Source organism: Drosophila albomicans, chromosome 2L, assembly GCF_009650485.2.
Source record: "Drosophila albomicans strain 15112-1751.03 chromosome 2L, ASM965048v2, whole genome shotgun sequence".
NCBI classification, from domain to species: Eukaryota; Metazoa; Arthropoda; class Insecta; order Diptera; family Drosophilidae; genus Drosophila; species Drosophila albomicans.
In genome coordinates, this window is record NC_047628.2 from 3441888 (window position 1) to 3469802 (window position 27915).

At 35.4% G+C, this 27915-nt stretch overlaps 2 protein-coding genes across 5 annotated transcripts; one reads left to right on the top strand and one right to left on the bottom strand.

The window, feature by feature from the left end:
* Positions 1-3814: 3814 nt before the first annotated feature.
* LOC117563527 (pseudouridylate synthase RPUSD2) lies at positions 3815-19480 on the bottom strand. Of its 4 annotated transcripts, none has more exons than XM_052002299.1 (11): positions 19303-19463; positions 14484-15522; positions 7386-7478; positions 7216-7303; positions 6926-7148; positions 6292-6379; positions 5871-6091; positions 5617-5807; positions 5321-5548; positions 4898-5235; positions 3815-4827 (listed from the first exon to the last, which is right to left on the bottom strand). In XM_052002299.1, exons 2-11 carry the CDS (start codon positions 15405-15407, stop codon positions 4735-4737), a joined length of 2487 nt encoding a protein of 828 aa, XP_051858259.1. In that variant the 5' UTR covers positions 15408-15522; positions 19303-19463; the 3' UTR covers positions 3815-4734. The 4 variants fall into 4 exon arrangements, with proteins under 4 accessions (XP_051858259.1, XP_051858258.1, XP_051858257.1 ...); XM_052002298.1 differs by having other exon boundaries at positions 14484-15513; positions 19216-19463; XM_052002297.1 differs by having other exon boundaries at positions 19216-19463.
* A 3681-nt stretch (positions 19481-23161) lies between these two features.
* On the top strand, positions 23162-27690 carry LOC127565082 (pseudouridylate synthase RPUSD2-like). Its single transcript, XM_052002157.1, has 10 exons — positions 23162-23269; positions 23372-23707; positions 25838-26012; positions 26065-26287; positions 26345-26432; positions 26493-26713; positions 26779-26969; positions 27032-27282; positions 27346-27501; positions 27556-27690. Exons 1-10 carry the CDS (start codon positions 23231-23233, stop codon positions 27646-27648), a joined length of 1773 nt encoding a protein of 590 aa, XP_051858117.1. The 5' UTR covers positions 23162-23230; the 3' UTR covers positions 27649-27690.
* Positions 27691-27915: the final 225 nt, after the last annotated feature.

Here is a 27915-nt window from a genome sequence, read left to right on the forward strand (position 1 = left end):
TTATGTGTGTCTAACTTTCCTACAAACTGTAGCTGGATACAAAAGTGCGCGCCTTGAGATCAATATTATGTTCGGTGCGAAACAATATCACAAATAAATGTAACACAAATTAAGATAAAGTCTTCCATTTTTTTATTCCATTGAAATTCTGAAAATAACAAAATGCCTTCTTGGCGTTTGACTATTTGTATGTTATTGAGGTAAAATAATCATTTTATTCATATACATAGATAATAGAATTAGTTAATATTAGGCAACAAACCAATTATTGGATTTGAATCTTATCAAAAACTAGACGAACCTTAAATTTAATAATCCCAATCTAAATATGTGAAATCTAAAAATAGATTTTAATTTGCAGTTAAAATATGTAAATGATTTTGGAAATTAATTATTTCGACGTCGATTGGGGCCCCAGCCCAACCCATATATGACGGCACAAGCCAGTAGTTGGTGAAAACAATTGATTCAATAAACTTAACATATATATACTTATTTGTGTTTTAACCCTTTCGGGACGGGGTTTTATTTCGGAAACCAAGATAGTTAGAGAAAATCCTTTTTCAGATTCTGAAAGATGACTAAAAATAATTATGTACTGCATACTTGGAAATCCTGAATTCGTCCTTTTATCCTGGGACATATAATCCCAATCCGTTTTTTGGGTGGGATTTAGAATCCCAATACATAATTTGAGCGGGATATATAATCCCAATACATAATTTGAGTGGGTTATATAATCCCGATCAACATTTTAGATGGAACGGAAAAGGAAACTAGATCACAATGCTATACAACGTATTATGCTTGAGGAATCGGACGACGACTTTGAAAATTCTGAAAGCGACTTTGTCTGTGACAGTTCGGATGAAACAGATTCGGCTTCAGAATCTAACGGCGATGCTGAGAAGATTATTCACAGCGGGACTATATGTCCCAACCAAAACATAGATTGGGATGCTATGTCCCACTTTTATAAATTCATGTATAACTTACATTATAAAAGTGATAACCACCTCTAATGTTATTAATTGGTTAGAACAAATATTCTTTTCCTCGATTATGCACTAAACGTGACCACTTACTAGATTTTACGTATATACTGTGCAAATGTTTTCATCGAACTGACGAAATTTGACCGATGTTGTGAAATTCTTCAGCGACTTGTGCGCACACGAAGATATTCACCGTTACTTTTTTGTTTACATTATGAAATAGACACTTAAAACTGTGTTTGGGATATTTCACAAGTGCTCTAGCATTAAAATTATAGAAAATACGATGCAATGAAAAATTTTGGGACGTATTGTCCCAGTAGTCCCGAAAGGGTTAAATGCAGATGAGTCACACATTTGTATCTCGAAAGCTCTGGTGTAGCTTTTAGCATTTTAATTTGAAAACACTTTGGAACCAGTACGCTATTTTGAGATTCACCTTAAACAGGAGCACCGTTTGACCCAATAATACTGTCTCGCCTAAAATAGTTGACACAAGCAAAAGCATTTGATCATACTACATACATATATGTAAAAATATAAAAAATTCGTATCACATCAGAAGATGTTTTGGTTTGCATGTGTGGGGATCATCGATCATCCAAATATGTTGAATATGTTGTAAAATTGTTCGAGAGCATTCGCAATATTATTTGCAAACCAATGCCAAATCGGTTAATATTAATAATTAAACTAAGAAAACTAAGTTAAGGATTCATATTGAATTTCGTTAGTTATTCGACTGAATGGAACTGGATAAACGATAAACAGTTTCGAAAATGAATGTATTTAATTTATTATAAATATAATTACTTTAATTTGCTGATTAATATTTAGTGTTAAATAATATTTCCATGAGAATATATGCAATCATATTTACACTCATTCATCCCATGGGTCTACCCAATACGATGCATAATGAATGTTTATTGTTTTTTTGTTCATTTCGGGGTCTTGAAGAGAATTTTCTCAAAGTAAGTATAAACAACATACAAATCGATTCATAAGAATATAAATTATCCTTTTGGTTTTCAAAGCTGTCAAATGTTATTGTCTTTTGGTGCGACAGTGCTGAAAATGTGCACCCTAGACAAAGTCGCAATAAATAATGCTTGTGTGTCGACCATGACTCGATAAGGTGGCCAAAAATGTTAACAAGTATGTAACATACATGTACGAGTATACTGGTTTATGGTTTTTCATTTTACACCTTTGCTGGCAACATGTGCCTGAATCTCTGCAGAGGACCAACACAAACGTCTCTCAAATGCTGTTTAATGCTTCCTTTATGCGAGTTGGCTGGTGGCTAAACTGCTGACATTGTAAAACTATGCTTTAGCTTTAGTAAACAGATTCGTGTATGTACTTCAAAATAGTGTATGCAATAAACACATATTTATCTATTTTCATATCATAATCTCATACATGCATTTTTTGTATCTTTAACTTTAAACTTTTGAATACATTGACTACAAATTCATTCACTTAAGTGGCATGCACATAAAAAATAAAATATAATTGAAAAAAAAAAATCAATTTCTTTAGACCGTTCGTTACCGGATCCCAATATTATTATCTTAATTACATTATACGAAACTGGGCTATGAAATGTGCTTGGATTGATCAATGCTATAATTTGTAAAAACAATATTCGGAAATATAGATATAAGTACATATATAGGCATATGCTATCTCGTAGTCGAAAAATATCCACTAAAGTGTTTCCAATTGTAAAATATAAAGATAAAAATAACTGTATGTCGGTAAGCTAAAGAGAACGTGGTCAAGTTTTAGCATAAATTGTATCTGATCAAGAATATATACATACATACATATGTATGTATTTTTTACCTGTTTATGAGTGATGGATATATATTCTGTTTCCACAAAGTTAGAATCTCCTTCCACCCCATTGGTAGTTGGTATAAAAGCAAGCAATTCCAGTAGTTTTTTATATTCGGCCGGAGTGCCAGTGAGCTGCATTAGAAAACTTATTTAATTTTGAACAATTCCGACGTAGTTGCGGTGTTATTTTCATTTTAATTACACTTTGCTCAATAATTCAGTAAGTTGAGTGGTCCGTAAGTGCATTATCCTCTCACTTGTTTTTACTAAATGTAGGGTCATGTTAACGATTTCCGTAGTAGTGGAGTTTTCTAACAGACCAGTTGAATTTCCAATTTATTGCATTTTATTTTGTAACATGCATTTTTAATTTTGCTGCTACGTTAATTAAATTTAATTTTCTCTGCAGCATCCACAACCTCTTGTAAGGGCCTTAAAAAAACTTTTCGCTGCTTGCGCAGTGGACGCCTAAGAGGGACCCCAAGTCCTGTTCCACACTAAATAAGGGAATGTACATATATACATATATGTACATATATACATACATAAATACAGTTATTTTCGGCTATGCAAGTATTCGCTATAGAGTTTGGTGAGTTCTCAAATGAGTTTTTCATGTTATGAAAAAAGTTCAACACTAAATATTTCACTTGTTTGCATTTAATTAAATTTTGATGCTGAAAATATATGTTAACTGAATTTATCCTAAACAGATGATATTCCTTGGCCGTTTAAGGCGATTTGGTGGACTTATACAGAGTTTTACGCCCAGACCAAAAGACATAAGCTGCATTTACTTTCGTTCCTTGTATCTACAACAATTTTTTTATTTGATGAAATAACGATTTGAATATTTCTGCTCCAGAACCCATGAACAGCCTCAAATTGAAAAATTGCTAATATTCCCATGGACCCTTTCAATACCATACGTTAAAAGACTTGAGAATAAAACATGTTTCTATGAAACATTTGTAAAATTTATTGATAATCATTAATATAGCATATGTATATTTATATATAATGTATTGCACTTATTCGTCTAATGTAGTTTATATAAAATTATCTATTATTCTTTCTTTCCATTATCATTTTTAATACGTAATTTATGAAGGGCACGAATTATTGCTCGATCTCTTATTTTTAAGGGATATAATAAGCTTATAAGCTGATTGGAACCTTTCGATTATGATTCTACTTATTTTCAATTCCGATAAGATTTTCAATGGTTCGACAGATTTACGCATATTTGTATATATAAAACTGCATACTATACAGTTAATGTGTAGATCTACTTGTGTAAAGAAAACTTGAAATTATATTGCATGTCTTTTCATTTGTTCTCTTAAATTTATTATTTTATTTGATTGAATGGTTTGTAGAGTTTTGATTTGACTTTTGAAATATCATTATAATTTTTTTTTTGTGATGTACATTTAATCGCCTAAAAGGGAGTACCAATAAAATTCACTATATGAAAACATCTAAGTAAAGCAACAATTTGATTATTTTGATATGCGTACCTACACTAGTTATCATACATATGTAGGCATGTGTCTACAAATGTGCATTTAATCTTATGTTTATACCAATTTAAAAGGCACATTTTTCATATATATGTTATTTAGAATTTCTGTTGACAGATTACAATTAAACATATTTTTGGTCAGTTTGTCTTCATCATATATAGTATATAAGTACATATTTAAATGTATACACTATAGTACATATAAATGAATAGCTTGGTCGATATTAATTGCACTATTTTGTTCTTCTGTTTGGTTCATCATTGTATGGAGTGAAGCGTTTCGAGAGGACTTTTGATGCTAGAAGCTTAAGCATCAGTATGTATGTATCTGAGAAGCCACTTATTGATTATAGAATCTATTGCAGATAATTAATTCACAACTTTATCTGAGGTTAAGTCGCATTCGTTCCATTCCTCAAGTGCCCAGGATGGCAGTTCGGTTTCATACTCCCAACCAGGTCCCTGAAAAAGAACCAAATTCTGTGTTAGCCTCATATGTCTACTTCATGGTGTTATGTTCGGTTAATATCACCTTGTATTTCCATGCATGCAAGTACATGACGAGATCCTTGGGTTTAGGGTCGCGATAGTGCACTTTGCATTCGTAGCAATGCTTATCGATAACAACTTTGTCTGACCCCAACGGGACTTCGAGTGCATCTCCAGCGCTGGCTTGTGGACCATCTGTCTTCTGTTGTACTGCAACTGGGGTGGACTGCTCATCAGCTTTGCCTACGAATCCTTGATTGCTATTTGTACATGGTTGTTGTGATTGCAGCTTAACTGGCTCTACATTTTGTTGATTTTCCGCAATGGGTGGTGTGGTTTCGCGTGAATTAATGCCAACATCGTCATCGCTGTTATGCACGGCTGTAAGGACAAAAGAGAATTATATGTACTTCATGATGTCATGAAGGAAGAACACCGTCAACATTGCCTGGAGAGGTAGACTTACCAAAAGTTTGATCACTGCTTAAGCTTTCCAGATCAGTTTCATCTTTCGAATTTTTGAACAATGATATGTCAGAGTCACAATCTATTCCTAACCAGTTTTCAGCATTGTGTATGTTAATGAGATCTCTTATTAGTTCATCGTCACTTTTGCCACCAATATCTCCAGAGCGACCTTTTAGCGGTCCAAATACTTCATGATTGTACAACGGATCGTTAAGTATTGGGTAGCCTAAAAATAATGAAGCCAAAAGTAATCAATAAATAAAGTTTGTAATACAATACTCGATAGAATCTTACCCAAATATTGCAAGTGCACTCGTATCTGATGCATGCGCCCTGTGAGTGGTTTACAGAGAACTACGCTTGTGGTTCCGTTTTGGGATAGCTTTTGAAAGGTTGTGGTGCAATCCTTGCCCTTTTGCGATACCTTGCAGACGCCAATCTTATAGCTGACCACCTCAATTGGTTCCTTGCATTCTACAACGCCACTATAAATCGAAAACACATATTTGCAAATGTTCTTTTTAGTTAATACACATATGTACACGTACTCTGGAAAGATGCCTTCTACTCGACAGATATACTCCTTCTCCACCTGCCTGTTCCGGATCTGCTGTTCCATTTGGCGCGCCTTTTTTGGACTACGACCAAATAGTAATAGACCAGAAGTCAACCGATCAAGACGATGAATAGTGCGAAGATTCTTTAGATTGAACTCCTTGGCAAGTATAAAGACGACCGTATTGTGTCTGTAGCGGCCACACGGATGAACCTAAGCATATAAACGTAGGCGGATTATAAAGGAATTGTGCAAGAATTATATAGAGGTTAAGGCAAGGTCAAAGTATTCGATAAGTGAATAGAACATGTTTTATCTAGACTCGGACTGTTAATAGGCGTATTTTATCGCTTAAAGTTTTTAATTCTATAGCTTGTAATTTACGTAATATGGCGGTCGTTAAAGCCACTTACGGGTATAGAGGCCGGTTTATTAACAACCACAATGTCCTCATCCATATGCACAATTGTGATTGGTTGGCAAGTGACGGGCACTTCGTGTCTGCAAAGATACGAGTATTCATGAGTGCGCATATTTAGTTAGATGTTTGTAACATTTGGCGCTTCCAGAAAAACAAATAGATAGATGTTATATAGTATATATAGTATGTAGATATCCATGTCATATCGGACTCTTATGGCAATGTGTATGGTTCTTAGACAAACATTATGCTTTCTTCTTGTAGAGAAAATTCACAGCTCAGTTCATTTACTTTACCTCTTTTTGGTATATGTACGTGTTGTATTATAATATGTATGTTACAAAGAAGTTAACAAAGTTAGAGTTCCCGTCATTGAGTTACTGTTTTGACCGGTTTTAATATACTATAAATGACGCCTTTAAATGTTGGCGTTAACAGAGAACAACCGCGAATGTTTGTTGTTGAATACAGAAGCAGGTCAAGTACTTTTATTTTATTATATTAATTAAATACACTCATAAAAAGTAAATGAGAAAACTTAATTCAATTTATGACAATGAAACACGTTCACAAATTTCTAAAAAATTGTATTGACTAAGATAAATTTTTATTCAAATGCCATTTACCTGTGCACAATATTGGCTAACAAATCATTATGTTTGAGCCGATAATCGATGGGCACCTTCTCGAAATTGACGGTTAATGTGCCTGTTTGAATACAGCGTTCATATTCCTCAGCTGGATGAGCTCGAAACTCCTTTGAGAATATATCAAGAATCTTTTCGCCCACCCAACGTCCCTTAGTGAAGGTCGTGAAGGTGAAATAATAGGGATAAACTTTTCTAAGACCTATATGTGTAAAATTGAATTCTTAACGTGAACAAATATAGGAAAAAAATTAAAAATATTTGCTCACCATTTTCAGTATAATAAGATGTTTCCTGATATCTTTCATCCGTAAATCCAGGTCTTTTCGCTTTCAATGCCTTTGTCTCGAGTTTTGCCTGAATTGTGAATGAAAATGATGGCGTAATCAAATGTCTCAAAAGTCAAAACATTATAAATGTGTAAATGTGTTCGTTGTACCTTTTTTAAATCTTTGATTTGCTCAGTGTCTTCAGTTTTCCTTTTCTCCGGAATTTTAAGTTTCTGTTTCTCTGATTCGCTTACTGCATTCAGCTGAAAGTTGAAAAACAAGGACATAAATGAATGTGGATTTGTGCAACGAGGCGCATAGTCCGATAAATACATAGATCGAGAATATGTTAAAAAGTAATGAAAAACAAAATGTAACACAAATGAATATCTATTAATGCACCCATACTTATTTTTAAGCCTACCACATTTTTTCAAGGATTATGTCGTAAAGATTTGTTGGAGTTAAATGCAAAGATTACGTATTTAATTTATTGAAATCGAAAATGCATGACAATTCCGTTGTTCCAGATCCGTATAAAAGATTTTGTGGTTTGTTTTCGAAATATGTGTTTTCAGGCACTCAAGAAGACAAATCGAGTGGTCTGACGTAGGTATTGCAAGTCAGCAACTCAAGTTTCGGAAACCATCAACAATATTTATACTTTTTGGCGTCTGGCATTTTTATCTTTTCATAATTTGATCACCGTATTCCTGGCTACATTCAAATGCTCTCAAGTGGTCCATCGTGCACTCTACACCTTATGTACATATTGGTATACATATAGCATTTGTACTCAAATATGGTAACGGTGTTTGTGCGTTGTACAATGTACATTGTATAATGTAATTTATAGACAAATGCAGTCACATACATATGCAAACTGTTGCTGCTGCTGCTGCTGCTGCTGTTGCTGATTTAGATGTATATATAAACGTATGTGTAGACACAGATGCATAGAAGACGTGTGTCTGTAGATACTTTGGAATAGATACTTGCATTTCAGTTAGTTGTCTCTTTCGTGGACTCCGTTGAGTGAATGTTGGCTGGCTGACTTTTGTCTTTGCTTTCATTGGCAGTGCGCCCAACAAATGATGGAAACATGCGGCAAGCCCGAAAAAGCTGCGCGGGAGGGCAACGGAACACAGGAGACTCGCCGCGACCACTTCGACCGCGACATGATGGTCGGCTGTCGTCGGTCGACGTTCAACGGTCGGTGGTCGGCGGTCGGCGGTAGCGAGTTGAGCTAGCTTGTTTGGCAGTTTGGTTTGAGCAGCAGTAAATACCCTTGCGATGCACCTTGTTGTTGTGCAATATTCCGTAAAGAACGATTTATGCAGTATTGATATATATTCTCATAGCTTGTTCTGTCTTCTCTGCTACTATGAACTGCGATATTGCTGTAGAGTATTAGATCTTCGATGGGCGGAAGAATGCATTTTTTCGTCTCGTTACAGTTACATAGCATCTTCGTCTCACATGTGCACACATTCAAAACCAAAAAAAAAAAAGAAGAAGAATAATAATGCGCCAAGATCCCACAAGCCCTGAGCATGGTAGACACAAAAGACACAGTCGACACAAGTCTCGGATTCTCAAATTTGGTTTTATATTTAGCTCTGATATCATTATGTAGACTACATAGTACATATACGAGTATAGTATATTACCCAATTATACTACTAACACGTTCTACGCCTGAAATACTCGTATTTACAATTTACACAATGCAATTTAGATGATTTCTAATTAATACAACAAGATCATAATAATCAATAATCATTTAGGTTTATTCATATTGAATGCAAATAAACAAAAAAGATAAAAAGAACAGAAAAATTAAATGAATGAAAATTGTTTGAACTCTGCCCACATACACACAACCACACACGCGCTGATAAGTATGATTCTCTGTATGTTTGCTCCACTCATCCATGAGATGATGTTCATATAAAGAGACTTGAGAAATTAATTGAATCATTCAACGGCAGAGACCTGTTGCCAGCGATCTTGGCAAACGACCATTCACATACTCGTAGCTACGTATTATATATGTATGTACATATTATCATATATGTATACATGAATGTGCATTGAATGATCCTAAGTTTAGCCGGCAATTTTCATATTGTTCCAAAGCGAAAAGCATAGTGGACGAGGCGTTCCATCAGTCTGTCTGTCGGTGGCCAAGTCTCAGCTAATATTTATGTGTGTTTCGCCTACACCCACATCGGGTATCGTATCAGATCGGAGCAGAGGGGCGACGCCAGCTCAACGGGGGCAAGGTACACGCAAGACGCGTGTGTAGGAGCAGATGCGACAGAATCTTTCTTCACTCAGTTCCATTAGGTGCTACATACACATCTACATATATGTATTCTGCGGGGGCGTGCGGCGAGTGTGGCAAATGCGTGCTCGGCATCTGGAAGGCGACTGACTGCAGCACGTGATCACGATTCGGTTAATTAGCAAATTTTGAAAATATTTTCAAGAACAGCTAACACTCGAAATAGATTGTTTGCGCGCCAAACCAAACCTAATGTGTTCCTTCTTCTGGGATTTCATTTATATTTCTTTTTCATTTCTCACTAAAAACTTGTCTTTGGCCATCAGCAAATAAAACCTGCTTATGAGGAATCCTGTTGGTAATTAGATCACAGATTATGTCCCGCACAGCTTTGTCCAGAGACATAAAGATTTTTCATTGCACAAAGTATGCTCTGTCTTCAGTCTGAGTGCCCATATCTGATGGACATGCAACAGTTGATATAGCGTTTGAATCGCCATTACTGTAAATTCTAGTTCTGCAATTCTGCCATGAAAGGAAAGTAGTTGCAAGTCAACTTATTTCTATTACGAAAATACTGTTTAGGCTTGCAGCATTAACCGCGTTTATTTGGTTTCTTTGTATATCATATACAATTTACTACTTGGCTTGCTCAAGATCCGGCGACTGCCAAAATCGAGAGATAATTATCAGTTCCCTTCCTTTTCCACCTTTCCTATACTTGAACTCATACCATTTCGATATTTATTTTTTTAGCCTGCAGCAAAATAAATTTCCGAAAAGTCTTTTTACGCAAGCTAAATTGTTTACAAAACATTATGTTTAGATAGCCTGTATCAAAACCATTTTATTCAAATTGTGTATATTACAGATGTATATAAACTCGTGCTACCAAATTTATAGACGAGTACATGAAAACGTAGACACGTAGAGCCTTCTTATTTCTTCGGCATTGTCAAATTAAAACTTGTTTGCGTGTGGAATATCGTATTACAAATAACCAAATTTTATGTTCTGAATTTTGTAGTTTTGAAAATTACTATTTCTCTTTATAGTTTTTATACCCGTTATCCATAAGGTAGAACATTGCATCTCCGACCCTATAAAGTACATATATCAGCATCAACAGCCAAGACGATATAGCCATGTCTGTCTGTCCGTCTGTATGAGCACCTAGATCTCAGAAAAACAAACGTTATTTCGAAGCTAGAGTTGTAATTTTTGGTTCACCCAATAAGAACTACCGATTCCTGATCGTGTTTGCGATCGAATAAAAATTGTCGAAGTTATTTTAAAAATTCTTTTGTGTAACAAAAAATGCCTACTGCAATCGATATAATATAATTTTTGGTATAGTATAGAATTTTTGTGATATATAAATTTGGTATATTTGTAGAAAAGGGTATAATTGAAAATGGGTAGTGGGTATCTCACAGTCGGGCAGATTCGACTGTTGATTTCTGGCTAGTTATAATATATTCTAGCAATTGTTCAGATATGTGTCAAAATGCAAGAATAATGATATATTTGAAACATTAACAAAGACAAGAAGAGACGCAAACATTATTACCGCGGTTCACATTAGTATATATATGTACATATATATGTATGTACTGTATCTACCAAAGAAAAGACAGATTTGCACTATATATTTACACTTAAAGCAAATCATTTTCGTTTGTAATATTATATCACTATTTCCTCATTGCATATATTTTTATTCTATTTTGTATACAATAGAGAAGCATTTATGTTACACGTGGACATGGAGTTGCTTTGGCTGACTTTTGCCGTCTATGGTATATTTGAATACGGTACTATGTGATATACCAAATATACCATTCGGTATATTTTATTATTTTACAGTATATTTGGTATATTTTGAGAAAATACTGCGGTAAATATATTTCTTTTATTCAAAATGGGTAGCGGGTATCTCACAGTCGAGTACACTCGACTGTAGCTTTCTTACTTGTTTTATTCTATTTTGTATACAATAGAGAATATCTTGAGTCTTTAGTCGTATCTTAATAACTTGACGGTAGTTGCAGCGACTGCCTCAACTCGTTTTCAAGGGCCACTACTCTTTAGTAAATATATCTCATGTGTTAGTTGTATGAATATTACTACTTTAAGACGGCCGAGAATAGAGAGTAGGGGAGTAGGTGGTGAGAGAGGGGTTTGGGGTGTCCACATTTAACATGCGTATTATGAATTTTTGTAAACAACAAAGAAAAGGCAAAATAGCGCTTGGCTCTAACTCACACAGTTGTGGCTACTTTATGGGGCTATGTGGGAAACCTTGACCAACTCAGTCCACGTTTACCGCTCACAGCACCGCATCGCACCGCACCGCATAGCACCGCACCGCACTGCCGCAGCACACGTCTCGTGAAATCATTGCATTTCAAAAGACTCTGAAATGACTGCAGAAATAACGACCAACAAAATGCGTAGCGATGCGGAAAATCTGAAAGGTCTTTGTAAGAAGCAAGCCAAGGCACAGGGAGATTGCAGGTTAGCTTGTTTGGCTTATAAATGGCATTAGTACTTGTATTTATTTATTAAACATCAAAGCGTAATTACATTTGTTGCTTTTTTGTTTTTGTTTTTGTTTTTATATGATATCATCTTACTTCATACTCCTGCTGCCATTAGCTGGCAGTTAAGCGATATTATTATGTATTGTGCACGAGTATTGTATCAAACTCGATGTATTTGGCAATTATAGAAAACACCTCAACACATTCATACTCACACTCACATTCACATTCAAACAAATAGTACAATGGAAATCGTAATAAGCAATTTCTGATTACAATCTTGTAAATTACTTGGTTTAAAGTCTATTAAAGTGAATGTCCAAAGCGTTACAACTCCACAGTTGGATTACGCATAGTCATAGTCGGGTTTTCATGATGCAGTTTTGACATAATGCCTCTCCACATCCACATCCATATCCACTTCAATTTGGACCCACTTGAGCTATCTACAATACTATACAATACAATACAACACACATATCCACGAAATTTACAAAACATTGCTACTTATGTTATCGTAAGTGTATCGTCATGTCTTAATGTTTAAATTCGACTCTTTAGTCTGTTTAGTTTATACATCCGCTAAAATTCCACTTTGTTTTTCAACTAACGATTTCTCTGTTGAAACGTTCGTCTAATTATAAATTGAATCACAATACATTTAGTTTCTAATTTGTTCGATGAAAATATACACTTTCGTACTATAATATTAAATGAAATGGATGCTGATTTGGCACGCAAATGATTCATTGTTTAAATGTGTATTAACTACAACTACTTTTATATGTACTGTACAAAAATTTTATATTTTCTTAGAATCAAACATCAATTAAACGAAAAAAAAAAAAATCTCAAATTCGTCGATGCATTGTTATTATTCTCGTTGTCATCCTAAATAGAATTACATTTTCGATGTGAAAATTGACTGTATTTTTTGTACAACTCAAGCTTTAGATAATTGTTGAGTAAGTTGGTTCGCTTAAGCTCGGCTATTTTTATAGAATCCGCTTCTTCAAACCGGTTCAGCCAAGTTATAGAAATGATCAATTACATCAGCATGCATATACAAATGTATACACATATTTGAGATTTGATTTCTTTGGAGAGACAACAGCTTCCAGCTTTTAATTATTATTGCTGCACCTAGTACAACACCTTGCAAACAAACTTCAACTCGAAGTGTTTTGTAGAGGCAGCGCATTGTTTGAATAGTTTTATAAAATAAAAGCCGGATGGCTGTAAGACCCTCGTGCAAATGTACATACATTAGGTATTTTATGTAAACATCTATTGAACAATTCAACTTGAACACGACGGCTCACAACTAACGATAAATCATTATCCGGGGGCAATGATGAGCACCCGTGATTTTACATATTTATACCCGTTCGACCCGTCGGTTAGTCTGTCTATCTGTCCGATTGTCTCTGTATATCTCTGTACATATGTATGTACATACGTGTATGTAGTTTACTTATGGTTCAAGAGCACGGCTCATTTCAACGTAAACAGCAGCTGCCTCTCACAGCCACTGACATCAATTGTGTCTCGATGACCTTCGCCCAAGTGCTTGATTGCAGGTGGCTCATGCTGTAGCCGATGCTCAGGTTGATGCTGTCGCTGTCGCTGTGGCTGAGGCTGAGGCTGGTGCTGAGGCAAAGTCTGTCGCGTTGGACAGAAATCAGAAATCATGACATACCGCTTACACGGCTTTCGTTTGATTAAATGTCGTCAAGTTAAAGTTTTCCAATTGCTGGATGTAGACTTCATTTGAATGGAAAAGTGCACTGAAAGTGCTTTTAGTGTGAATATGTTATAACTTCATAGACAGTGGGAATGAAAATAAGTAAGAAAGTGTCGACCGTTTATGACAACGACATACGACGCAATATTACTTATTTAAAAAGGGTTGAGATAGCTACAATCGGGTGAAATACCCATTTTAAATAGAACCACATTCTCCAAGTTTACAAAATTCATATATCACAAAAATACTAAAATATACCGAATGTAATGTTTGGTATTGCAGTAGGCGTTTTTTGGCATACAAAACTGTTTCCTAAATAACTTCCTCAATTTTTATCTAATTGCATCAATTTTTTCAGAAATCATAAATATTGTAGTTATTAGTGTATGTACAAAAATACTAGCTTTAAAATGATTCCTATTGTTTTTTTTATGAATTTCGAGTTCGGAAGGGGTAACAATTTAAAACAAACTTGATCTGCGTGCAAAAATAACAAGCAGATAGACAGACGGTCTGATCAACCTAGTGACATCATTTCTTCTTTCATATGTAGTTTATAAGATTCGAATAAAAAAGATTTATATTCATATAACCGAGTATAGTTCATGAGAAATTTAATAATAATATAAAGAACTGACAGTATTCTGTGTATATCTTACAATATAGTAAGTTATCCTGGTTAATCACATACCTTTCGGTTAATCGTCAAAGGGGCGGCGCCATTTGGTAGCGATTTGATGGTTGTAAGGCCTGAGGCAGATGTGTGGTTCCTTAGCGCCATCACGCCACCCAGATTGAGATTAATGGAAGAGAGATGCTGCAGATCCTGCGGCATGCAGCTCATCGGCTGTACAAGGGCACATGCAGCAGCTGGCGGAGCTGGACGCGGCACTGGAACAGGCACCTGCACTGGAACTGGGACCGGCATCTGGGCATGTGTTGTCTGTGGCATGAGGGCTGCTGGCGTTGTGGCTGCCACCGAAGCAGCCGCCAAGAGCGCTTGCTGCTGTGCCGCGGACAAGGATACGCCGCCATACGCAGCATGATTCGCGCCTGCAGCTCCGGCTGCCGCTGCTGCAGCCATGGGATTGTAATAGGCGCCCAGTGAAAGCGGCGAGAACATCGTCGACTGCAGCAGCTGTTGAGTCTGAGAGTGACTGTGCTGCGTGCCTTGTGTCAACTGTCCTGGATAGCTGGGCGTCTGGGCGGCGTTCAGCAGCGACTGAGTGAAATTGAAAGCGGCTGCCATGGGGGGGAAATGGGTTCCAGCACTGGGATGCAGTGTGGGCTGTTGATAATTTGTGGGCGGTGCTGCCGCCGTATTCGGTGAGTGTTGCTGCGGCTGTTGATGTTGTTGCTGCTGCTGCTGATGCTGATGCTGTTGATGATGCTGGTGCTGCTGATGCTGTTGTTGCTGCAGGTGATGCTGTTGATGCTGCTGCTGCTGCTGTTGCTGTTGCAATTGATGTGGTGGCGCGTATATGGCGCCCGGTGGCGTAACGGTGGCCACTTTGTCAGCAAACGGCGATTGCATTGCCAAGAGCTTATGTTGGTGCTGCTGGGCAGCCAACGACCAGGGCAAGTACCAGGCACAAGAAGACGCTGAATTCTGCATGTTGAGTCTCTAGTTTCTTTCGATTCTTTTTTGTGTGTTACTTATTTTTACGTCAATTGATGCGCACACACATACATATATGCATATATTTCACTCACAATCAGCGCTTTAATATCTTAATTAGGTTATACAATTTTAAATTACAAATTTTATAGTAATCATTCAGTTTTGCTTGGCTTTTGTTCTGTTTTACCAGACGAATGCCATTTATTTTCAAACTACATCTTCATTGTTTACGTTTACGTTTACGTTTATGCGAACCATACATAACGAATTTGTCATAAATTTATATATACATATATATATATGGTTCCATATATGTATCTGTAGACTACGAGTACACGATAGGTAGATTAGTTCAGTGCTGTCTGCCACTTTCGACGCGTTTATTTGAAATTCGGAATTTGATTTTACTTTGGTTGCTTTTGTTTTGTTTATCTATTAACAAATCGTTGTGATTTTACGCCTTGTACAATGGGTTAAAACACAAAATGCTGGCCAACATTTCGGGTATTTCGGCATTAATAAATATACATATTACCACCAATTTCGATTTCAGTCAAATAAATACTAAAGGAAATTTAATGGAAATTTTATTGCATGCGTTTTACAATAAATTGTTTCAAGTTCGCAATTAATCCTTAATTGTTGCTATTTCTTTTCCAGTTATCAAATTACTTAATTTCCCCATTTAGTTTGTAGAAAACTTTATAATAAACAGCGATATTTGTGAGAAAAAGCTAGTTTTACGTAAGGCAGAAGTATTTAAATTTTAGAGCAAATATAGATTTGCGAAGATTTCATGATGTCAAGGTTTGCAAAAGTACTTTGTTGATTTCATTAAATGCTTATGTATAATTTAACATCTGCTTGTTAATGAGACATTAACAGTGGGACGTTAACAAAATGGGGAAAGCAAATCAAATGTGCCTTATGGGCTCCAATTCCGTTGTACATCTAAAAAATTCAACTTGAAAAATGCTGATAGCTTTGCAGATACATATGAATGTAAATAAATGTATATAAATGTGGAAAAATGCAAATGTTCCGAAAGGATTTACTGTAAGAAATGCGCTTGCAAAGTTTTGTGTGAAACTTTGTGATATTATTTCATGGTGTACACCGAGAACATCTTAGCATCCCAACTAGAATCAGTAGTCTTGTGTTCATTTTGTAAATTTGTTGTTGCTTTTAGCGACGCACTGTCAAAATCCAACAATCGCGCACACAGACAAACATACATCGACAGATAGACTGACACAGACACAAAGTGAGAACCACAAACCAAGAATATGGGCATGGGCATGGGTCGGTGCCGGTGTCGGGGACTCTACTATAGAAACTACCTGTCTTGAAAGGGGGGAAACATGGTGCACTTGTTTATCGTCTAATAAATGAAAATGGAATGGAACAATGGCAAGAAATGCCACTAAATATAGCGTAATGGATTTTAAATGCACATTCGACATCTGACGGCTGGTTGATAGCTGATGGTTTTTGGCTGATGGACTGCCAGCAGTGTAAATAGAATAGTATGCTTGTGTTCGACCGCCCAACTAAATGAGTGCGGATAGCTACATACACATCGCATAGGAGTATATAGTATTATAGAGCAAGCGACTCGCTCTTTGGATATTATGAAGATACCAATATCAAAGGAACTGGGCCACTAATGTACTCGTCACACGCCGAAGGAATTGATACTATAGTGTAAATCGACTGAAACTAAGAAAGCTGAAACAAATTTAGAATACAGAAAAGCGTGGCCAACAAGGCGGATACATAATCATTTTTCCTATTAATACCTTTGTAATGGGTTCTGTAGGAACTTATGTATGTAGAATGGGTCGCCAAGAGATCTGAAAATCATCATGGTCAGATATCTTAGCTCTCTCTTTGTAACGATGTTTAACCAGATCGAATATAAATAGAAAAATTATAATAGATAATTTTTCAAATACGTGCATTACTTGAGTTAACTTTAGAGGTAAGTGTATTTGAGCTTCGGCAGCATTCTGATATCGCCTCTAAGAATGTGGTTATTAATTTTTGTTGTGTTATTTTTATTTGATACATTTAAAACCCCATTCGCAATTAGAATTATATCGTTCATGGCACATAAAGTGTGGGTCTCATTCTCTCCAACCGTCCGCCGTCTCCCCAGGCAGTGGTGATCGTCTAACGGCAAAGTTAATACAGAGAGCTCCCCTCCTTAGCACGCACACACACACATACACACACTCATACACACTCCTTCTCCTTCGAAAGTCAGCACCCCCACTACGCGGCCCCCTCCCCGTGTTACTCGAGCAGCTGCTGCTATCTTTTTTGGTGAGTGAGGCTATGAATTTATTTACTTATGTATTTATTTTTTTCGGGGCTTTGTGCTAAAATAAGTCTGATGTATTACTAGGTTTGCTCGCACACACAAAGAAATAGCTACAAATTTTTTCTAATTTTCATTTCGGTTCTGCATTATGTACTATATACAAGTATTGTCTCTAAGTATGTATATACATATATATATATATTCATATATATATGTCTGCTCAATGATATGTATGCTAATGTTGTGATCTTTTTGCTGTTTTCTTTTTGTTTGATCATACAATGACAAGATGATGTCTGTTTTACGAGAATTTTTTATAGACTAATCTCTTATATTATATAAACCATACACAAAAAAAGATATGTGTACACTTGTGCATACATATATAGGGAAAGTGCCAAAAGGATTTCTCAATAAAAATGTCTAAAGATCGTATAAACAATACTTAATGCAAAATAAAATCCAAACCAATGACACAATTTAGTCTTCCATTGAAAGCGAAACTCATTTATTTATCTATCAAGTATTTGACTTGGAAGAGCATTTCATTTATCATTGACAAACGAAAATATTTACTTTAAGTATTCGGGTCCTGAACAAGAAACCGCTCTGGGGGAAAACGAAAGAAGAATATTAGGTAATGGCATGTGGCACAGCGGATCTTGACGTTTGACGTTGACGTTGGTGAAGATTATTAAAGGCCATTTTGTGCGTAGGGCTACTGAAATTACTTGATATATTTGAAAACGTCACCTCTAACTAAGTCTTGCCAACAAATATTTTCGTATAGAAAAATAAACAATTTTTCAGAACAAAAACTATTTGCGTACGTAAAAATGGACGATGTTAGACTACGGCAATGGCGCATATTTTTGGTACAGAGCCATGCACGGGCACACATACACACACAAGCACACATGCATATAGACAAGCTAAGGAAAATATTCTAAAAACGTTGTCCTCAAATAGCTATACTCATCGTGCACACTCCTAATATTTAGTTTTCTTGTCAAATGTCTAAAAAGACCGATTATAATTATAATGACATTTATGCAGTCTAATCAAATTGGATTGTAGTCTGATATGTTCACAACGGATGGCGAGAACTTAAGGTAACTCATCAATTACTGGGGTTTTTAAGGCATTCTTAGAAATTCCTAAAATGACAGTTAAAACATTCGCTGAAATTCAAAATTCTACGAGTGTGGTGAAACACGCTTAGTTATAGATAGGTCAGTTTTATGTTCTCATCTCATATTAATAAATAATCTTCGAATGTTATGCCTTAAGTGCATATGAATGACATGACATCACGTAAACAATGAAGATCCATTTGATAGCACACATAAAAGGCTTTTTGATTGCTGGAAGTCCGTTCTAAAAATCACTTCACTTCATTCATCGGTTTGTGTTACATATTTTGATTGATTTGATAACAAATCAATCTTACTATATTGCCGGAATGCTAGTAGTTATTACCACGCAAAAACAACACACGAATGGAACGGGTTTTATATTTAACCTGCGCGACACGCCCGCACACTCACATCCTCGTTTATGAGCTACCTAGATTGTAAGCCATCAATGTTGTTGTGTTTGAGGCGTACATACGAGCGTCGGCGTTTTTAAATCGTGCGTCGCTCACGTTGACACAACTCTTCCGCAATAACAAGCGCGCGACAACCTCTCCGGCTGAAAGCAAGCGGCCGACTGATTGAAGCTGCCCCAACTGCGCCACTCTGACTGTGGGCCGACATTTTGAATTACGCGCGCTCTGCTACTTCGACGACTACTGCTACAACTACAACAGGGCAGAATGTTATCGGTTGGGTTGCGTATACGCAATAGTCTAACAGCAAAGAGCAATGCTTGCTGTTAAGTTTAAACTCTGATATTTTTCTCTTCGAACTTGCAGCGAGTCAGTTTGTTTGTTTAATTTACTTATTGTTGACAACATATTTTAAATCGAATATCTAATGTCGGTTGCATGGATTCGCTAGAGTTTTGCTATGATCGACGCAAGAAATTTGCTAATAATATAACTTATTACTCTATATTTGATATTTTTTGATATTAATATCCACAATTTGGTTTTTTCATTCACACTAAAGGGGCTTATTTTTAAATTCTATTAAGTGCTTCATTTCAATTTAAAATAAATATTTACAATTGATATAAACATAAACATCAATTGACTGTTTATGTTCTTTATAAGAAATGTTTAATTTCTTTGCATATGAGCAGATAAAAAATGATATTATATAAAATCTTAATAAGAAATTTTTAATATTTCGCATACGAGCAAATCTAGCAAGATACAATATGATGGTATTTCAAGGTAAATAATATGTCCTATAGATATGTAAGACAAAGTATATATATATATATATATATATATATATATATATATATATATATATATATATATATATATATATATATATATATATATATATAAATATATATATATATATATATATATATATATATATATATATATATATATATTTAACAAATTCCTAAACATGCGTAATCTAAATAATAAACGAGAGCATAGGATTTGAATTTTAAAAAATTAATATCAAAACTTTTTATTTGTTTGGTGTTCAGTGACAAAGCATAAAAATTATGTACTATCGTAAATTCCCAGTCTAATCCCATAAATAAGGTCTTTTCATGATACGCACATATAATACATACATAAGTACACGTGCCATTTCGTAAATGTGGTTGTATTATACTTAAGCATAGATAGAAGCGGACATAATTATGTATTGATATATGTACATACATATGCATGTATGTCCAAGCATATAGTACATATTAATGCTTGATTTTGATGAAAGTTTCATATTGTTACGTTAAACAAAAGAATATTCTTGGCGTAGGCCCAACAAAAATTAAATTCCTCGTGATTTAGTTGAACAGGGCGAAAGAAAACATCTCTCTTTGTGCGGGATCTGCACGATGTTTAGATATTCTTACTACATAAACACATGCACATGCAAATATGTATGTATATAAATATTTATAAAATAAATTTTTGTCTCTACGCTTATTAAATATCATTGTAGCGTACAAACATACTACTACATGCAAATATACATGTGTACATTTACAGGATAATACGATCAATACATTCCAGGAATTGTTGAGCATTGCATAATAATATGTTACTAACAATGAGAGTATGATATGTATACTTAAGCTTGTTTCTCAATTTTATATTTAAACCCATGCGAACCAATTACATTCATAAACACATACATATACATATATGAACCTGTGTACATACATATGAACATGTTCAGCCAAACACAAGTTCGTATGCATGTTAGTAAACGTATAATTTATGTAGTACATATGTACATATGTATGAGTAGCGTCACACCAAATGCGAGTCCGAGTTGGTTTATGTTGACCTACATTCGCCTGAGTAATTATATTGCAATTATTTTAGTTGTAGCTTCGCAACGTTTAGGTCACTGCGCTGACGGCTGATGGCTGACTGTGTGGACATGTTGACCTTCGTTAAGGTTGACATTGAAATCCCTTCGATTAACGAGGTTAAAGTTCTGCATTAAATCATATTACCAGTTTCGAATCGACTCTCGAACGAAATCATCATGAAGGCTTATTTTGTAGTGCGTCTTTGCGCGATTCCAGTTAAATAGTGAAGTTTCCATTTGGGTTACTTCATAGCTTACGAATATTAATTTTCGTAATGCTCTGACGCAATCCATGTTGGGGGCACAGAAAATATATCTCCTGGAATCAAGCCGACAATATCGTGTATACCACGGAGTAAAAAAGCCAACAGCGAGCGCGACCATTGCATGCCCAACTGCGTGACTAGTTTAGCACACCTGTTCTCTCTCTCGCTCTCTCTCTTTTGCTTTTCGCTCTCGCTCTCTCTTATCGCTAACTCTACTACTCTACTACTCTGACTACTCTCTTCACTTCCCGGGACAGCGACTACTATAGTATGTTATTCGGTTGAAAGGACGTTCTCCTTGAAAAGCACTCGGTCACGAAACTACAACATCCTTCTGTAAGCCCACAACTCAAGTTAAGGCGACCAAAAAAGGCTTGCCCCTTATTTAGGGCAACATTTAATGGCCACTGGCCATAAGGCTCTTGGTCTTGGTCTAACCAGAAGTCTGGGTGTGTGGGCGTGTGCGTGTATATGAGAGTAAAAGTTGGCATTTGCTGCTGGTGCCAACCGACGAAGAAAGTGATTAAATCAGCACGATATTTTGTAGGTGTGCGCACTCACCGATTACATTATTTTTTATTTTTTTCTAACATTCTTAGCTTGTGTGCGTGTGACTACATGAGAGTGTGTGTGTGCGTTGGTAGTTGTAAATTGACTTTTCGCCTGGACAAAAAGTCAGAAATGACGACATCACGATTTCTCATCAAAAATTATACAAACTGTAAAACCTACCCAGCTACAACTGCGTGTTTACAAACAATATTGTGTGCGGGATCCTATATACCAAAAACCACAATACATATGTATCTATGTATATATAAATATGTATGGGAATATAAAGTTTGTATGTAAGTATGTATGTATATAATAATGAAATTAATTGGACATGAATTTAAAAGGTGTGTTTTGTATATAATGAAATTGTAATCTAGAGAATTCGATTTAGTATGTACTGTAATGTACTTAAATGTTGTATATATAAACAATATGTGTGTATATATATGTATATATATAAGTAAATATGATATGCGGAAAAGTTTTAAGTCTCTAACAGTAAGCATTAAATACAAACAAACGATTGCAATTGATTGAATAATTAAGTTCAAATAGAAATACATCCATATGTACATACATAATTCATATGTACAATCTGCCGGTCAAATTCTTTGGTTGCGTTTTGTTATCTTTTTCAAAAATCTATTGCATGTGCATTTGTTTTCATTGCATGCTTTGAACTTACATAAATTTGCTTACACATGACGAGGCGAAAAATCAAGCGGAAAATATCAAAGCTTTCGTTTGAACTATCTTAAAACGACCGCATCGTTTTGCTTAAAGCTCAAACATTTTGCCTTAAATCTATTTACATTTTTGAACTTTTTTATTTTCTAATCTAGAAGTCATCTAATTGGTTTTTATAATGACGTTGACCGACTTTCGTACCTCTCACTCTTTTTCGTTTAATTATTATTGTAATAGTACTCAACTAATTTAATTTCATTTAAACAAATTTTATATAATAAAGTAAAATTGACACTTTGGTTAGTACCAAGTTTAAAATCAAATTACGTTTAAAATGTGAACGAATATACCCAACCACCAAATTTGTTTACATGCCATTCAATTGGAACTGTTGGAATAAGTGAACCGATTATTATAGCTCGATTTGTTCGATAGCCATGCGCTTGTATAAGAGTTATCGAACTAATTTACTCAAACTCGCGTGAAGTGCACTAAATAAAAAGAAATATAAAATATTATTAAATATTAAGTTTCTAAATGAAGAGCTTATGGCTTACTGCGAATTCGTTACGCCTAGCAAGTGCAAACTTAAACATTTTATTTTATAATTGAACTAATTATTTGAAATACATTACTTGCTGGCACACACGTGTTGATAATTTTTGTTTTTGTTTGCAGTGGTATCACTGTTTCATTAGAAAACGATTGCCAAACGTGCATATTAAAGCTGTAAGGGCTGTTGCTGGTGAATCCATTCTGTGTTGGCCAAGTATGACATTGCCTAAAGGGTTGCGCCACGTGCAAACTCAGCACGGTGACGACACGGTGGATGTACAAAACATTTTTCTATTCCGGTCGGACATCAACAACATAAATGCCGCCGCTTCAATTGCCGACGGCGTCGGTGTCTCAACTGAGGCTCCGAGTGTTGCTGCTAATGCGAATGCTAAGGACAAAATTGAAGAATCGCAGTCCGTGTGGACTTATGGAGTGAATGAAGAATCCGCCAGTGAAGTAAGTTCATGCAAGTGTTGGGAATTCTCCAGTTTTCAAAATATAATATATGCATATTTACATAGATTTTGAACTTCATTTTTTTAAAAGATTAAATATAAAAATATTTTATATACAAATAATTAATTCTTCTACCATTCATAATAAATATTCATATTCTCTTTGCACATGTTATTCTTTTTAAAACGTAGATAGCATTGAACTGAATTCCATTACAGTATTAGTTATCCTGCTCGATACGTGTGCCATAAATGACGTTAATCATAATTATTGTTCTATTCCCCTGACATGAATTGCACTGAATGCTATTGTTAAAGTATGAAAAGGTAAAACTAATTACAATTTCTATTATTCACGTTTTTTAATAAATAGAAATATGTTAAACTTCCTATCACATAAGATCTGTGTGAAGAGTATCTTTTCAACTTTTAAAATTATTGAAGTCTTATTAGGGGTATCCTATAGTTTTATTTACAAAATTTGTAAGATAATCATTAATTAGCATTGAACTCTTAATCAAATTTTATCTACTATTACTCAAATTATTTTCAAATTGCTATTTATTATGAGATCATTTCAAAAAATTCCGCAAGGATATTTTTTCTTCGGCGTGACACAATCAAACTTTTTCTTTGTATAAAGTATGTGGCAAGAGCTTTACATTTTAGATTTGTTTTGAAATTCTTTTTCCTTTTGTATTTTTTATCAGCAAAATGAAATCAATGTGCTATGAATTGGTTATGATTTTTTTCCGCGTCTGACTAATACGGGAAATACTTAGTTGAAGTATTGGACACGAATGTAGTATCACTATATATCAGAAAATAGAATGATATGGAATTTAAGATGAGGATTTTTAAAGCTGGGGATTATGACTGTTTGCGCGGTCAGGCTGTGTTGTTTTTCATGTTTGTAACGCAACCAGAATATCTATATTCTTTTGGGGGCTAAGTAAGCACGTAGCTTATGTGGACCGCTACTAAATAAACTCATACTCATTTGTCTACCACGGCAAAGCAAGAGTTTAGTATAAGTAACCTTTGTTTAGCTGCGCACTGAATAGAGAAGAGAGAGGAGAAAGAGGGAGAGAAAGCTAATGACTTCCAGCTGGCCGTCTCGTTTACCTTCATATTTTAACCGCGGATTTGGCATAATTATTTCTCATTTTGCTTTTCCTTTCTGCACATTTGAAGTGTGCTTTTGTCGCTTCTTGTTGTATCCTGCATAAGAAAAACGAATACAAGCGGGTGTACCTCTAGATGAATCGATTCTCTCTAGTTTTATGACAGGCAGGGTATATGTTATTCGAGTCGTCGTCAGTATCTCGGGTCTGAAGCTTGCTGCTATGTTTTTGTCGTTCGTCGTTCCGTCTTGTTTGCTGACGAGCTGCTCCTTGTCAAGTTGGCGCAACCTGGCGCTTCCGCAATTATCAGTGGTGGCAACAGTGGCTCCTGTTTTAAGCAGGTATCGCACTGCTGCTTAAAAGTAAATTGCTCCAAATGTTTTTTGTCTTCCATTATGCGCCTATTGTGTCACTTGCATTTAAAGTTACCACAATAAGTGTACGTACGTAGTAGGAATTTGTGTGTTTCTATGTATGAGTAGTGTTGGAGATATCTCTCCTCGACAAGTCTAAGTGCAGTGTGACTCGTTGTGGTAGTTGTAGGGCTATTGAAGTAAGGAATAAGTCTCGACATTAAAATAGAGGATGTCAAATCTGCGAATGTATTGGTGTTTTTCGCCAGCACAGTTTTATTATTCAAGCTTCTTTGTTTTGAATGCAGTTCCTCTCTTTACACTCTTGATATGGCCGGTATGCCCACGGTATTCCTTTGGGTACTGAATACTCTCACTCTGACTCTGGTTGTGACTAGGACTATGGTGTGCAAACTTGATTGTGTCCGCCTTCTTTTAAGATACGAATGCGGACCACTGTTTTATGATGACAATTTGAGTTTGTTACAGCCGTCTATTACTTTTCCTGCAGTATACGACTTCCCTTTCAATTCTCTCTTTTTTTTTTGTTATTTGTCGTTTTATTTGTTAGAACCTGTTAGTTCTCAGTGGGCGCCACAAGTTCCTTGAACCCATATTGTGATACGAACTTGAAGATGTTAATTTTCGTTTTAGTCAACAACGGTTGCTGAACAATCTTCCGAGCAATTGGCAGAAAAGCGAAAGGCTCCCGAAGAAGACATACCTCTTGAAGCGAAGAAACCGAAATTGGAAACAAAAGATCTTAAACTAACAAGGCCAGGTTTCAGTGAAGAAAGATATGAGGAGACTTCATATTATATAGAAAATGGTAAGAATGAATTGTATTTTCTCTAGATCAACATAGCCAAACGCAACTAAAGGTTTGCGAAAGGTTTACCCTTATTTTTTCACATTCACAACATTTACAAAGGGTCGCTGGATTGGCGAGAAAATTTTGGATGTCTTTTCTCGGGAATTCCGAGCGCATCCTCCCGAGGAATATCAAAGGAGCATTGAGGCTGGAACATTACAAGTGAACAACGAAAAGGTACCCATAGACTACAAGCTAAAGCACAACGATCTTCTCGCCAATACGGTTCACAGGTAAAATATCCCTAATAGTAATTAAACATGAATAATTGATTATTTTTTGTACTACAGACACGAAGTTCCTGTTACCTCACAGCAGATTCAGATTGTGTACATGGACGAGGACATTTTGGTTGTCAACAAACCAGCCTCAATTCCGGTAATTTTAATTATCACCTGTAATGTGATTCATTTTTATCGAACCATAATTTATCCATAGGTTCATCCATGTGGTCGCTATAGACACAATACGATGATTTTTATACTTGCCAAAGAGTTCAATCTAAAGAATTTGCGGACGATACACCGATTAGATCGCTTGACGTCTGGGCTCTTGCTTTTCGGCCGGACTTCAGAGAAAGCAAGGCAAATGGAGCAACAGATTCGGAACAGACAAGTTCAAAAAGAATATGTTTGTTGTGTTGAGGGTCATTTTCCTGAGTAAGTACGAGTTGTTCATGAAGGCTTCACCAAGTATAATTATTAGCTGATTGATATTGTTCTAGTGGAATTATTGAGTGCAGTGAACCAATTGAAGTCGTAAGTTATAAAATTGGAGTGTGCAAGGTGTCCCCGAAGGGTAAAGATTGTAAAACAACCTTTCAAAAGATATCTCAAATCGGTGATTATAGCATTGTTCAATGCAAACCTTTAACTGGACGAATGCATCAAATCAGAGTTCACTTACAATATCTAGGTAACGCCTCTATTTTAACTATTCATTATTATGACCAACTAGCTGCTTATTTTGTCTTTCAGGCTACCCAATTGTGAACGATCCGTTATACAACCATGAGGTGTTCGGTCCCTTGAAGGGACGTGGAGGTGATATTGGTGGAAAAACTGCAGATCAATTAATAAACGATTTAATTACTATACACAACGCTGAAAATTGGTTGGGCACAGATGATGCTCCAACTACTCCACTTAAAAAGGTGGATGACACAGTTTCAGCAAATATTAGTGTTGGTGCATTGCCAACTGAGGACAATGTAATTCACCAGTCAAAGGTAAAATATTGTACATAGATTTCAATTAATATTAATTTGTTTTTATGTTGTTCATTTTCCCAGGTTACTGTATCTGCTCAAACTGGCTATGAGGCACCTGATTGTACTTTTGACGCTGCCAAAGTAACAACAGATCCCCATTGTTTGGAATGCAAGATGAACTATAGAGATCCAAATACATCGGATCTAGTGATGTATTTGCATGCATGGAAATACAAAGTTAGTTGTTATTTATACTTGGAGAATCAAGCTCATATTTTCTTTATTTCATAGGGTATTGGCTGGGAGTATACCACAGAACTTCCGAGCTGGGCTACCATGGACGAAAATAATTTGCTATTGAACTTGAGGAACAAAAATTGCTAAATGCACATAGACATATATATATATATATATATATATATATATATATATATATATATATATATATATATATATATATATATATATATATAATATTATATTATATTTGTAATAAGCAAACGCCTGGTTGATCCTGAAATATGAGAAAGGATTACAAATATGAAATGTAAAATATAAAGATCATATAATGTGACCCGACAATATGACAACATTATCTTATTTGACAGCATTTTTAAATGTATTTTTGTCAATTTTAAAACCAACAAAATG